Source organism: Oncorhynchus mykiss, chromosome 25 (genome assembly GCF_013265735.2).
Source record: "Oncorhynchus mykiss isolate Arlee chromosome 25, USDA_OmykA_1.1, whole genome shotgun sequence".
Classification (NCBI taxonomy): domain Eukaryota; kingdom Metazoa; phylum Chordata; class Actinopteri; order Salmoniformes; family Salmonidae; genus Oncorhynchus; species Oncorhynchus mykiss.
The window spans coordinates 39,590,636-39,605,798 of record NC_048589.1 but is presented as its reverse complement, the minus strand read 5'-3'; the positions used below and the strand labels follow the sequence as shown (position 1 = coordinate 39,605,798).

At 43.2% G+C, this 15,163-nt stretch overlaps 1 protein-coding gene across 4 annotated transcripts; it reads right to left on the bottom strand.

The window, feature by feature from the left end:
- Positions 1 to 3,557: 3,557 nt before the first annotated feature.
- On the bottom strand, positions 3,558 to 14,729 carry LOC110505903 (zinc finger protein 420). Of its 4 annotated transcripts, none has more exons than XM_036962861.1 (3): positions 14,611 to 14,729; positions 7,153 to 7,886; positions 3,558 to 6,568 (listed from the first exon to the last, which is right to left on the bottom strand). In XM_036962861.1, the coding sequence occupies exons 2-3, from the start codon at positions 7,706 to 7,708 to the stop codon at positions 3,888 to 3,890; spliced, it is 3,237 nt and encodes a 1,078-aa protein (XP_036818756.1). In that variant the 5' UTR covers positions 7,709 to 7,886; positions 14,611 to 14,729; the 3' UTR covers positions 3,558 to 3,887. The 4 variants fall into 4 exon arrangements, with proteins under 4 accessions (XP_036818756.1, XP_021441049.2, XP_036818755.1 ...); XM_021585374.2 differs by lacking the exon at positions 14,611 to 14,729 and adding an exon at positions 13,748 to 14,580; XM_036962860.1 differs by lacking the exon at positions 14,611 to 14,729 and adding an exon at positions 12,206 to 12,252.
- Between the last annotated feature and the right edge of the window lie 434 nt (positions 14,730 to 15,163).

The window sequence follows — 15,163 nt, the reverse complement described above, 5'->3', positions numbered from 1 at the left end:
GTCAGGGTGACTTAGTGCTCTTCATCAGCTGATCTGGGAGGGAGGTAGTTAGAACCGTCAGGGTGACTTAGTGCCCTTCATCAGCTGATCTGGGAGGGAGGTAGTTAGAACCGTCAGGGTGACTTACTGTCCTCCATCGGCTGATCTGGGAGGGTGACTTAGTGCTCTTCATCAGCTGATCTGGGAGGGAGGCAGTTAGAACCGTCAGCGTGACTTAGTGCTCTTCATCAGCTGATCTGGAGGGAGGTAGTTAGAACCGTCAGGGTGACTTAGTGCTCTTCATCAGCTGATCTGGGAGGGAGGCAGTTAGAACCGTCAGCGTGACTTAGTGCTCTTCATCAGCTGATCTGGAGGGAGGTAGTTAGAACCGTCAGGGTGACTTAGTGCTCTTCATCAGCTGATCTGGGAGGGAGGTAGTTAGAACCGTCAGGGTGACTTACTGTCCTCCATCGGCTGATCTGGAGGCATTTAGAACCGTCAGAGTGACTTAGTGCTCTTCATCAGCTGATCTGGAGGGAGATAGTTAGAACCGTCAGAGTGACTTAGTGCTCTTCATCAGCTGATCTGGAGGGAGGTAGTTAGAACCGTCAGGGTGACTTAGTGCTCTTCATCAGCTGATCTGGAGGGAGGTAGTTAGAACCGTCAGGGTGACTTACTGTCCTCCATCGGCTGATCTGGAGGCATTTAGAACCGTCAGAGTGACTTAGTGCTCTTCATCAGCTGATCTGGAGGGAGGTAGTTAGAACCGTCAGGGTGACTTAGTGCTCTTCATCAGCTGATCTGGGAGGGAGGTAGTTAGAACCGTCAGTGACTTAGTGCTCTTCATCAGCTGATCTGGGAGGGTGAATTAGTGCTCTTCATCATCTGATCTGGGAGGGAGGCAGTTAGAACCGTCAGAGTGACTTAGTGCTCTTCATCAGCTGATCTGGGAGGGAGGTAGTTAGAACCGTCAGGGTGACTTAGTGCTCTTCATCAGCTGATCTGGGAAGGTGACTTAGTGCTCTTCATCACTGAACTCCCCTCATCCCTCTGGTGCACGTAATACTTTCTATTTTTACTGCAGTTATTCGTTGTTTATTATGTTTTGGTTGCACCTTGACTGATGTTGCTCGAGTGCCCTTCACTTTTTTTCTCCATTGTATGGTAACTACTGAATTGGCTGTGGATTCAGGTAAGCTGTCTGGAGAGTTGTTTTACAGTGTCCTTGTTTCACATTGAGCCTGGACCCTAACATCCACCGAGTAAACTAATTAAAAGACGCTTGCAGCCTACACCGACCTGTTTTCCTAGTCGTGCTGCGAGGATACGGTCAGATGACTTGATTGGTCACAGCGACAGTCAACACTGCCATCTGGTGGTCAAAATAACAGGCTTCATAGGCGCCGCCCTATGGGACTCCCAATCACAGCCGGTTGTGATACAGCCTGGAATCGAACCGGAGTCTGCAGTGACGCGTCTAGCACTGAGATGCAATGCCTTAGACAGCTGCGCCACTCAGGAGCCCAGACAGTAATATCATAGTCCAAAACATGTAAGCACAGCAGTGTTCTAGAATGTTGGAATATTTCATTCTTTAATTCTACCCCGTGGATGATGGTCTCCGAGCCGCATAACTATGTCACAGTAAGATGCCAGACTACCCCATCTCAGCCTGTGACATATGATTTACACTTAAAAGCGTCTAAGGCAGGGACTCACACACTCAGAGTGTCTACAGATTTGCAGTTTTTCCATTAAATGTAGATATTGACCAGCAGGCGAGGTGAATTCCTGACAAATTAGTGACCTTAATTCAATCAATCAAGTGGAGCAGAAACCTCAGACCAGACACTCCGGCATAATAATGGCTGAAATGGTGTCACACACATGGTTTCCATGGTTTAAATGTGTTTGATACCATTCCATTCACTCCGTTCCGGCCGTTATTATGAGCCGTCCTCTCCTCAGCAGTCTCCACTGGTGTTAAATATTGGACCATTGGCGTTCATATTCTCAGAGCAGCTCAATTTCTCCAACGGTCAACACATTCTAATAAATAGAGGATGTTTACCGGAGACGCGTTGGTTGGGAATTGTGGAGAGGTACGCAATTTGGCAATTTGGGCTGTGTCCCATGCGAATGGTAGTCTCAGAGTCACGTAGCTCTGTCACGACGGGACTCTGGACTATGATTTACGCTCAAGGCTACATTTAGACAGGCAGCCCAAATCTGATATTTTTTCCACTAATTGGTCTTTTGAACCAATCACATCAGACCTTTTTTTTTATTTTTTTTTTTTTTTTTTTAGATCTGATTGGTCAAGACCAATTAGTGGGGGAAAAAAATATCAGAATTGGGCTGCCTGTCTAAACACACCAACAGAGCCTGATTCAGTTGAAATGAGTGTAGACCTTCACATGATTTGTTAATTGACGTCAAATGGGAGACTACCACGGTTCAAGCAACTACAATGGATGTGTAGCCGGGCCAGTGCAGTACAGCTCTGCTTGACTCTGCCCAGTACAGGTCCAATTATTCCACTGTGTGCAGAGTGTGAAGGACATCGTAGTAAAGGACAGGGAGTCATTGTATCAGTGTGAAGGACAGGGAGTCAATGTATCCGAGTGTGAAGGACAGGGAGTCAATGTATCAGAGTGTGAAGGACAGGGAGTCATTGTATCAGAGTGTGAAGGACAGGGAGTCAATGTATCAGAGTGTGAAGGACAGGGAGTCAATGTATCAGAGTGTGAAGGACAGGGAGTCAATGTATCAGAGTGTGAAGGACAGGGAGTCAATGTATCAGAGTGTGAAGCCCAGGGAGTCAATGTATCAGAGTGTGAAGCCCAGGGAGTCAATGTATCAGAGTGTGAAGCCCAGGGAGTCAATGTATCAGAGTGTGAAGGACAGGGAGTCAATGTATCAGAGTGTGAAGGACAGGGAGTCAATGTATCAGAGTGTGAAGGACAGGGAGTCAATGTGTGCAGAGTGTGAAGGACAGGGAGTCAATGTGTGCAGAGTGTGAAGAACCTCATAGTAAAGGACAGGGAGTCATTGAAAAATTGTCTTTATTATCTGAAATTTGAATAATTGACCAAACAGACATTTACAACTACAGACTAAAATCTTTGTTGTTACCACAACACAAAAACACACAACATCTATTTGTTATGTTTTGTTGGTTAGAGTGATCATCAGTTCAGTAGGAGACCTGTAGCGTATGTATTGTGATTGCACATCATCCTAGGCTAACTAAACATCATCCTAGGCTAACTAAACATCATCCTACGCTAACTAAACATCATCCTACGCTAACTAAACATCCTCCTACGCTAACTAAACAGTATATTTACATGCTAACTACAAAAAGGGGACCAACATCAAAGTCCATATATGCAAAAGGTAGAAGTCAATATGTGGCAGCACAGTGATCGTTCTGGTCTGTCCTGGCACCCCAATGGTGGGAGGAGCTTCCAGTTAATGTCAGGAAAGCGGAGTCACTGCCCATATTCTGAAAACATCTGAAAGAGTATCACCCCCCCCCCCCCCTCCCTCCCCAACACCCACACCCCCCCCCCCCCCCTCTTTTCTTACTAGCACTGACTTTGCTGATAGCTACTTTAAGAAAAAAAAAGTACTTAATCTACCACGACTGATATGTGGCTGTCTCACCTAGCCATCTTAAGATGGATGCACTAATTATAGGTCACTCTGGATAAGAGCGTCTGCTAAATGACTCAAAATGTCAATGTAAAATGGCATTCACCACTCCTTGTCAATGCCTTCATATCAGACAATTCAGGAGTGACCTGGTGTCTCAAGAGGTTTCCACCTGATCAACGTTTATCCCACAGGTCAGAGCAGTGGTATGACTTCTCACTAGTGTCCAATTGATTGTGCATCTTTCGATTTTACAGGTTTACAAAACTCTTTCCATACCCAGTACAGTCATAAGGAGTTTCTCCAGTGTGGATTTTCTGATGTGCTCTAAGGCCAGAGATCTGCCCGAAACGCTTCCCACAGTCAGAGCAGCCATAGGGTTTATCTACAGTAGAGCGCATGTGAGGAGGCCTGTGTGTCACCTGGTGTGTTTTTAGATAATCTACCCGGGAGAAACATTTCTCACAGTCAGGGCATTGGTACGGTTTTTCTCCCGTATGTTCCCGCTGATGTCTCTTTAAGTGTTTCGCGTGGGCAAACTGTTTCCCACACTCAGGGCAGACATGAGGCTTTTCCCCAGTGTGCGTTCGCTGGTGTTCTGTAAGGTTACCTAGTTTGCCAAAGCTCTTTCCACAGTCAGAGCAAAGGTACGGTTTTTCTCCCCTATGTATTATTCTCTGATGATTTTTCAATTGGGTCGAATTATTGTAGCTTTTATCACATTCGGGACATTGGAAAGGTTTCTCTCCCGTATGTGACATCATGTGAACTTTCAACCGATCTGATCTTGTAAATTTCTCGTCACAACGCTCGCAGTGGAAAGGTTTCTCTCCCGTATGTAACCTCTTGTGTTTTTTCAAATTACCCGCTGAAGAGAAACTTTTTTCACAGTCAGGGCAGTGGTGAGGCTTCTCTCCAGTGTGAATCCTTTCGTGTGCTTTTAAGTCCTCTTCTATGAGGAAACTAAGACCACAGTTAGAGCAGAGGTGAGGCTTCTCTCCAGTATGTTGTTGTTTATGTCTCTTAAAGGGTATCCAAGACGTAAAACTTTCATTACAGTCTGGACAGTGGTGTCGGGGCTTCTCTCCAGTGTGTGTGTACAGGTGATGATTAAGACCCGTTTGTGTTGTGAAACTCTTCTCACATTGAGAGCACTGGTAAGGTTTCTCACCAGTGTGTATACGCATGTGTTCTTTAAGATGTGATCGTTTTGTGTACCTCTTTTCGCAGACGGGGCACTGGTGAGGCTTTTCCCCAGTATGCGTTCGCTGGTGGGCATTAAGGTTGCCCAGTAGACCAAAGCTCTTTCCACAGTCAGAGCAAATGTAAGAAGATGCTACATGCACTGCTCTCTGGTGAACTTTTAATTGCCTAGAATCATGGAATTTTTTTGCACAAACAGCGCATTCGTAAGGCTTCTCTTTAGAATGTATCTTCATATGATCTTTTAACTGGTCCGCTCTGGTGTACTTCTTATCACACTGTGGGCAGTGGAAAGGTTTCTCTCCTGAATGCAAAAGCTTGTGTTTCTTTAAACATCCCGCTGTAGCAAAATTTTGCCCGCACTCAGAGCAGTGGTGAGGATTCTCTCCTGTGTGAATCCTTTCATGTGCTTTTAGATCTTCTAATAAAGAGAAACGAACGCTACAGACAGAGCAGTGGTGAGGCTTCTCTCCGATGTGCTCGTGTCTCTTATATTCGATTTCATTAAGGAAATATAAATTGCAATCTCCACAGCGGTATAGTTTCTCTCCAGTGTGTGAGTACATATGGCGCTTAAGATGGATTTGTTTTGTGAAACTCTTTTCACACTGAGAACACTGGTAAGGTCGGTCACCAGTGTGTGAACGCAGGTGTTCTTTGAAGTGTGAAGTGCTATGGTATTTTTTCCCACATTCAGGGCAGTAGTGAGTCTTTTTCCCAGTGTGCGTTGGCTTTTCGGCAATGTGTGTTGGGCTTTCCCCAGTGTGTGTTTGCTGGTGTTTTACCAGCTTGTCTTGTTGAGCAAAATCTGTTCCGCAGTCAGAGCCGAGGTCAGGTTTGTCAACCGTATGGGCCGTCTCCTGACATTGTTCTTCTACATTTATGGAACTTGGCGATCTATTCTCAGAAACGAGTCGGAAGTTAATCTTCTCTTCAGTATGAGACATCATATGTTCTTTCAACTCATCTGAAGTACTGTACCTCTTCTCACACTGCAGACAGTGGAAAGGTTTCTCTCCTTTGTGTAACCGCATGTGTTCCTTCAAAGTTTCCTCAGCGGAGAACCTTTGATCACAGTCAGGGCAGCGGTGAGACATCTTTACTTCATGTAATAACAGGTGCTCTTTAAGATTTGCCTTCATTTTAAAACTCTTCTCGCATTGACCACATTGGTAAGGCCGCTCCCCAGTATGCGTCATGATATGAACTTTCAACTGATCTGATCTGGTGTATCTCTTGTCACAATGGGGGCAACAGAAAGGCTTAATCCCCGAATGTATACGCTTGTGTTTAGTTAAATACCGTGCTGTAGAGAACGTTCGGCCGCAGTCAGAGCAAGGGTGAGGCTTCTCTCCAGAGTGCACTGGCAGGTGTTGATAAAGATTTTTACTCTTTATGAAACTCTTGTCACACTGTGAGCACTGGAAAAGCCTCTTTCCAACATGTAATCGCAAGTGTTTTTGAAGACCTGCATTACTAGAGAATATCTTCTTACATTCAGGGCATTGGTAAGAACTCACAGAAGATAAACTTTCTTTGCTACCTGAACAGTGGGATGACGTCTCTCCAGAGTGTGTGTGCAGGTGCCGTTTAGGCTGTGATCGTTTTGTGGATCTCGCCTTACGTTGAGGGCTGTGGTGAGATCTCTTTGCTTTGTCACGTTCCTGGTGTTTCTCGCCTGGTGTAGATAATGTCTCCACTGATGAGTCGGAGGACTCGGGACCCTCTCCTGTATGAATGACATCAGAAAAACATATCAGAGTTGCAACAGGTTACACAATATCAACTTTGAAAAAGGTGCAACACCCGCTCACCATTAAAAACATATTTTAACTTTTTAAAGGAAAGATTCACCCATTTTGGCTTGAAAAGTTGAATAGCTCAGATGTACATGAACACATGAAATAACCCTGGGAGAAAATAGAACAGTCAAAAAAGGGGCGAATCTTTCCTTTTAAAAGCTTGCTGTTTCGGCCTTCATCAGAACATCAAGGCCATTGACGAAGGCTGAAAACGTCAAGCTTAATAGTTGTTTAAATATAATAAGAAGTTTTTTTTTTTTTAAATGGTGAGCGAGAGTTGCGCATTTTTCCTTCTCAAATGATGATCAAATGTCTTGGTTGCACCTCAACTCACGTCGGTTGAGCAGTGAGAAACCCTCCCTCCACTAGATCAACTTTGAACATGAGCACAAATCGGCATTATCATGCAATGTGACATCATCGCCCTGCAATGTGACATCATCGCCCTGCAATGTGACATCATCGCCCTGCAATGTGGCGTCTTAAAAGCAACCTGTTCTCTAATTCATACCTTCATTAGCAAAGACCGAAATCATCTCCTCCTGTTCTTCCACTTTGATGTTGAATCTCCTCCCCAGCATAAACCTACAGTCCTCCAGCAGCACTGTTGCCTCCTGCTGCAAAGACTGTGTGCCACTGTCACAATCAGGATCTAGTGACTCCCTCTGCTCTGGTATAATGAGCCACTCTGGAGCTGGATCCGCCAACTTCCTGTTATTAGGCAACCGAGATCCTCCCTCCTCATTCGGTACTCCGTCGCAGCTTGCTTGTGAGGTGTCCACCTCTGCTGTCGCTGATTGGCTGGGACTCGTGGGCACACCTCTGGCATCTGCCTGTATTCCTTTGATGTCTTCTTTCAGTTGGAGTAACCGAGACATTCCCTGCTCATCTGATTCCATTAGATTTACATTTTCACAATATTCCCCTACTATACGACGCAATGAGCGTAGAGTCTTTCCTTTGCCTCCTATTCCAATGCGTTCACACAGGTAACGTAAATTGTCCTCGGTTAAAGTATATAAACTCAATTCGATTTCATCCAACAACGTTTCCCTCTCTCGACTCATATTGTCCTACTCAAGTCATGTGGCAACCTTGGACCGGTCAGCCAGCTAGCTCCTCCAAGGTCTCCAACACTCTGCACACTTCTCTTGTGTGATATGTGCTGATGCTCACATGAAAATAAAGCTGTGCTGTGCTGCCTCCAGGGTAGACAGGAGGTATGTAGGACATGGCCTCGCTCTCCTGAAATAAAATCACACAGAGAAGGGGAATGAAAATCCCAGAATGCCTTGTTGACTTGTTACCCACAGTGACATAATAACTTTGTTTTTTTTTTTTTAAACAATAATTATTGATTTGTTCCTGGAGTGCCAAAGGGTAGGCAGGATAAGGCTGCCATCTAGCACGGAATTTTCAGAGCTAAACTGACCAAGACTCACCTCCAACAATGCATTACACCTCACACAATTCTGCCCCAAAACAATGAAAACTTTTCACCCAGTGGCATATGCACTATTTCAAAATGTAAAAAGCTCTCGCGCATCTGAGCTCTTTTTTTGGCAGGTGCATGGTAAGAGTTTAATAAAAATGAGAAAACAAGAAGAAACCAGCACACTGCTCTTGATCGTATCCCTGATCTTTAATAAGCTTTACGTATGGGCCTCACGGCCTTCATCAGAGCTTTAGGTATGGGCCTCACGGCCTTCATCAGAGCTTTACATATCGGCCTCACAGCCTTCATCAGAGCTTTAAATATCGGCCTCACGGCCTTCATCAGAGCTTTACATATCGGCCTCACAGCCTTCATCAGAGCTTTACATATCGGCCTCACGGCCTTCATCAGAGCTTTACATATCGGCCTCACGGCCTTCATCAGAGCTTTACATATCAGCCTCACGGCCTTCATCAGAGCTTTACATATCGGCCTCACGGCCTTCATCAGAGCTTTACATATCGGCCTCACGGCCATCATCAGAGCTTTACATATCGGCCTCACTGCCTTCATCAGAGCTTTACGTATCGGCCTCACAGCCTTCATCAGAGCTTTACATATCGGCCTCACATCCTTCATCAGAGCTTTACATATCGGCCTCACAGCCTTCATCAGAGCTTTACATATCGGCCTCACAGCCTTCATCAGAGCTTTACATATCGGCCTCACAGCCTTCATCAGAGCTTTACATATCGGCCTCACAGCCTTCATCAGAGCTTTACATATCGGCCTCACGGCCTTCATCAGAGCTTTACATATCGGCCTCACAGCCTTCGTCAGAGCTTTACATATCAGCCTTACAGCCTTCATCAGAGCTTTACGTATCGGCCTCACGGCCTTCATCAGAGCTTTACATATCGGCCTCACGGCCTTCATCAGAGCTTTACATATCGGCCTCACAGCCTTCATCAGAGCTTTACGTATCGGCCTCACGGCCTTCATCAGAGCTTTACATATCGGCCTCACAGCCTTCATCAGAGCTTTACATATCGGCCTCACAGCCTTCATCAGGGCTTTACGTATCGGCCTCACAGCCTTCATCAGAGCTTTACGTATCGGCCTCACAGCCTTCATCAGGGCTTTTGTGAGTTTTTTATTAGCACCCTTATGTAGACCTGGCCCCATCCACATCCGTTCCACGCATCGAATGGTGTTGGAATCGAGGGAGAACAAATAAGTGCTACAAAATACAACAATATGCATTTCATAAATACTCAAATAAAGTGTGTACATAAAACGTATTAAACACGCCTGTAAAACCACAATGAGGACATCGACCTACCAAGCAAGTTTTCATTAATCACTGGGAACAGTGCAAGAAAAACATCAGAGTAATCTGAAATAGAGGCATAATTCATGTTCATAATATAGTTCATAATTCAACATAACATACATAGGCATTTCATCATGTAGACCTCTAGGAAATAATGTCTGGAGGGTGAAAATCCCAAAACATTCCCTTTAACTCAGAGTTTTATTAATATCTCCTCCCCTGTCTGATATCTTAACTTTCTCTACGCCACAAAATAAAAAAAAAGGTAGAAATGTCATTAAAATGAACTGGGACTGGATAATCCCTGTCATATGTCCTGATTTAACTTTTAAGTTCAAAGATCCTCTGTTTGAGAGAACAAGAGGTTTTACCTATATAGCACAGCCCACATAGACATTTAATCATGTAGATAACATAGGGGGGGGGGGGGGGGGGGGGGGCACATAATAATGTCACTAATTTGGAACTGTTTTCCTGTATGTGAGTAGAAGAAATATTCACACTTCATCATATTGTTGTATTGTGCGCAACCTCTGCATTTATAGCTACCATTCGGACGAGGGCGTAAGAGAGCTTGGCTGATTTTCTTTTGTGGTTGGCAGTTGACTTGGACCAATTTATCGCGTACATTGCGACCTCTCCTATATACAGTAAGTGGTGGATTCTTACATTCAGCTGGCAAAGCCGGGTCCGATACCAGTGTTTCTTGACAGCATCTCCCACATTTTGCGAGTTCAAAGTATATGTGGTGGTGAACATTACAGTGTTCTTTAGCTCTAGCGGGTATTTTTTGACGCAGTTCATCTCATGTTTTCCCCAATGCCAAATTAAGAGTTTCATCCACACATTGTGGAGAGTAACCTCTTCTTAGAAACCTATTGTTCACCTCCGCTGCTTTTTCCAGATTGTCCTCTGTGGAGTGGCGTATATGCGCCGCAATCTGAAAAACGGGCTTCTTGGAAGTCCTCTTTTTAATGGCTCAGGGTGGAAGCTGCCCCCTAGTAATATAGTACTTCTGTCCGTTGCTTTTCTATACAGAGTTGTAAATAGGGTTCCATTTGATTTCTCAATCCACATGAGAATGAACACGTTTATTGTCACATTCAATAGTGAATTTGAGATTGAGGTCAATGTCATTGAGTAATGCCATAAAGTCTGACAACTCTGCCAAAGTCAGGAGCGCAAAATATTTATCTTGTCCATGCCCAGCGCGCCTCTCCAGAGTGCTGTTGGAGAGACGCCGCGCTCCACCACCACTCAAGTAATCTAATATAAATCATGTAGCCTATAGTAGAAAGAGTAGCAGCATATGTGGTCTTTCTATAGCCTACAGACTGGAGACCATATTTATGACAATGTTAAGTGAAACACTGTTTTTTCTACATCATGCACGTGTCGCTGATCAAATAGCCTAAACCGTGCCGTATCAAATATGCTTCAATTTCACCATATACTAAAAAAAAGGTCAGGTCGAAATGAAACGGACGATATGGAATGAAAGTAGGCTATTGACCGGGAGTTTCACTCCTTGGGCTAAATTATAATAAATCAGTGATTTTAATTGTAGGTCTATTCGTGCTTTTTTTTACGAGCTAGTCATAGCAACAACAAAAAATACTTTGCTTTCCCTGATGTGTAAACACAATGATTCTCATTGCAAATGAGCTCAAAATAACTCCCGATATACTTGGGTAGCTGATATGCTGATCAGAGAGACAAAACTATTAGTCTTAAACTTTGGTCAGGATTCAGGACTGGGCTAATAATGCCAATACAGCTGCCTATGTGGCATGGAAAGGTATTTATAAAACTGCATTGCGGCCGACACTATTATATTTTGCGGGGATAGGAGGAGCGGCGGCAATTTTTGGTGCTTTCCTAGGGGCGGCAGAATGGCGAGGACCGGTGATGTGCCGAAAATCTCCCCCCTGCCAGAATCCCCCGACCTTCTAAATTCCTTCATTTTGTGGCTAGAGTCAAATACTTTCTATAGAACAAAATGCATGCATAGGCAACCGAAATTAATAAATGTGTGTTATATTAAACAGAGGAAGTAAAATGTTGGCAAGCAATAGACATTTCAGAATGGCTGAATTATTATCTTTACAATTACAAAAATACTGGTCGAATAAGGCAGATTAAGAATTTTGGCAAAAATATTTATTTATAGACCAATACAAAATAAGTAGCGGATTTAAGTACGGGCGACATAGGGGAGATTTTCGGCACAACACCGGGCCCGACTGCGGGGTTGTCAACCAACACCAGATCAATTCAATCGCCGCATCAAACACTAGGCCATTTACCTAATGCAACACACCTGGTCTCCCAGACCTAAAGCAAATAGGTTACCAAGTGAATGGAAAAACAAGAGGCCCCTGTGGCATTCAGGACCAGTGTTCCCTGCTGTTCTGAGCCACATACTAACGTTCGCGTGCCAGTGTATACATCGATGCAAGACCGAAACGATGAAGTATCTATTAATATTTCACTCAACGATTTGAGAAGATGTGAAACTACCATACAGAGAAGTTAAGTATTTGCTATCATGTTTTCGGGTTCAATTGCCTGTATAGCCAGCTAGCTGTTAGCAATACTAGCTAGGTAGGTAAGATATCTAGCCTCCTAGAGTCGAACAATGAACATATTTTAACCACGTGCACGCGGTCTTCATTGGTAGGTTAGTTTCAGGACTGTAAATATAATGGACTTGTCCTTGCAAGGCAACATTTAGCAATGTATTTAAAAAGTGAACAAATTAAGCTATGAATCAAAGTCGGACCTTTTTTTACTTACCTTTTCCCATCAGCGTCTCCTCAGCAACACTAAAATAAAAACTTCCGGGTCACGGAATTAGACGTTTTCAAAATAAAAGTCCCTAATGTAATTGTCATTAACCCATATTTGTCTAAAACATTAACAATAAATAATATTTGTTCATATTTAAGTGGAATTTGCATTACATTGTGGGTTTTAAAATATGTCCAAATATGCCTGGACACTATATGGTACAAATATATAGCAGTGTACAGGAAAAACGATTCTTTGTGCAAGTGTAAAGTGGTGTAGGGAGAACTCAGTAGGGTCTGTAAAATCTACATGGTGTAATTACATGGGGCGTTGAATCATGGAGTGTTGCTGGCCTTATACTGTGGTCAAACAGCTTAAAATGGGTTGCCTGGATACTATATGGTACATATAGCACTGTACAGGAAACACTATATAGATTGTGTCCATATGGCCAGGGTTCTGTCTACTTAGAGTTCCTAGAATACAAAACAGGTGAGTTTGAACACAAAGCTTGGTCATAAGAAGCTTTATGTTGATATTTGAATCGAGACACACACATTAGCACCATGCCCAAACACACGTTCTACTCCACCCACTCAATTGGTCCCAATGCAATCCACTACAGGCCTATAAATGACATATTTATAAGTTCAGACCCCTTGACTTTTTCCACATTTTGTTAGGTTACAGCCTTATTCTAAAATTGATTAAATTAACAAGGCAGCTCCCACAATTTTATCAATTTCTCTCAGCCAACCAGTAATTTGTGTACGTGCTGTGCTTGTTGTATGTCCTTCCCTATAAGCGTGCTGAAAGTCTTGTCAATTTGTTTACTGTGAAATAGCATTGTATCTGGTCAAACAACTTTCTCCAGAAGTTTACTAAGGGTTGGTAACAGGCTGATTGGTCGGCTATTTGAGCCAGTAAAGGGGGCTTTACTATTCTTGGGTAGTGGAATGATTTTTGCTTCCCTCCAGGCCTGAGGGCACACGCTTTCTAGTAGGTTCAAATTGAAGATGTGGTAATATTGTCCTCTATCATACTCAGAAATTTTACATCTTGATTGTTAGACCCTGATGGCTTGTCATTGTTGATAGACAATTCTCACCTCTTCCACACTGACATTACGTAAATCAAAAGTACAATTCTTGTCTGTCATAATTTGGTCCGATATACTTGGACTTTCTGCTCCAGCAGCACAGTTAACCTCTTAAAGAGTTGGCCAAGATGCCATCTCTGGAGCCTGCTGTACACTCTGGGCTCTACTGTTACAACAAGGACCCAGTGACTCTGTAGGCTGTCTCAGTTTGGAAGGACAGCGGCAGGCTAAGCAAGTCCTAAATCTCCTAAAATAAACATATATATAACACAAAAGGAAATCAATATGCCCTACTAATGGGTTTCCCACTCGAGTTTAAACGGTTGAATCATTTCTACTTCCCAACATCTCCTTCTCAGTCCATTTACAAGTGGATGTTCTAGGCTTCTGAAGTTGTGCTCATCTTTCTAATATCCTGTCAATTTAAGTCTTTATGACAGATTACTCACCCCTCTCACTCTGCTGTGGTATGAGTCACGGTGGAGTTGACTTTACCTCCAGCCTGTTGCTGAGAAACCAAGCCCCTCCCTCCTCATTCTGTATTCCTTAGATGTCTTCCTTCAGTTTGTGTAACCGAGACATTCCCTGGTTAGTTGGTTCCAGTAAATCAACATTTTCACAATATTCTTCTTATTTTACCCAATGAGCAGATCCATTTATTCCACAACGTTCAAACAGGTAAAGTACATTGTCCTCAGTTAAAGACCATAAAATCAGTTCGATGTCACCCAACAACGTTTCCCCTATCTCGATTTTATGTTTCCTACTCATGTTGCAAATATGTGGCAGGGCTCACATGAAGATCAATCCAAGTGGTGCTTCCAGCATTGAAGGAGAGGAGCAGGTTGAGGTCCTCGCTGTCTTCAATGTAAGCCTACGCTATGAACTTAGAAGGTAGTCGGTACACTCAAACACACCGGCAGCATATAAGCACGAGGTAAGGCTCTTTACCACTCCAAAGGAGGACACAGTAACTTTTGAGTTAAAGGTATATTCTAATATGCAATACCATCAAATGCATGCGGTAAAACAATGCAGGAAATTGAAATGCGTCTCCCATGACAACATTTTAACAATATGCCTATGTTACGATTTTAAGCTACATCATTTTGTTAACAAAACAAAAAATGTCTTTACATTTATACAAATATATAATTAAGCAAGTCCCATGTCGTTTTGATCACAATAAATACTAACGTTACCTAGGTTCTCTGGCTATCTAACTAGCTAGGGTGCATCAAATTAATATCGAATCGATACATTTCAAGCACAGTTTTGCACAAGACTGTAAGTCGCTAGGTAAATAGCTCACCATTTAAACATTTTGAGCATTTATGAAGCTTTATCAGTAGTACAAATGTGTCCATAGTTGGACCCAAAGATGGTGGAGGGCATTAGCGTTTTATCAGCAACAATATAATAGTACTTCCGGGTCACGGAAATGAGGAACAGTCCACAATAAAAGCCAGGAGTCAGTATTCACGTCATGAAGTAGTCCTCTAAATCACGCCCACCAATGACGAGATAAATGGCAAAGCCTATACTAGTGTTGTCCAAAAGTTACATAACAAAAAAATATAGACATCAAATTCTTAAACCTGATAAAAGCCTTTAGATACAAATACTTCATTTTATATGAGAGGACAAACATACAAAAGGTGCAGCTCTATCTGGGGAAACTTACTTATTGGATGTTACTTTCATAAGAAATGTATTCACTTAGTCATTGCCATACTTTATAATGCGTTATTAGTATTGATTCAGGTTATTGTTAGCTATTATACAATATACATTCCCATTTTTATTCATTTAGCTCTTATCACGAGCGACTTGCAGCAGCGAGTGCCTACGTGGTTATCAAACCC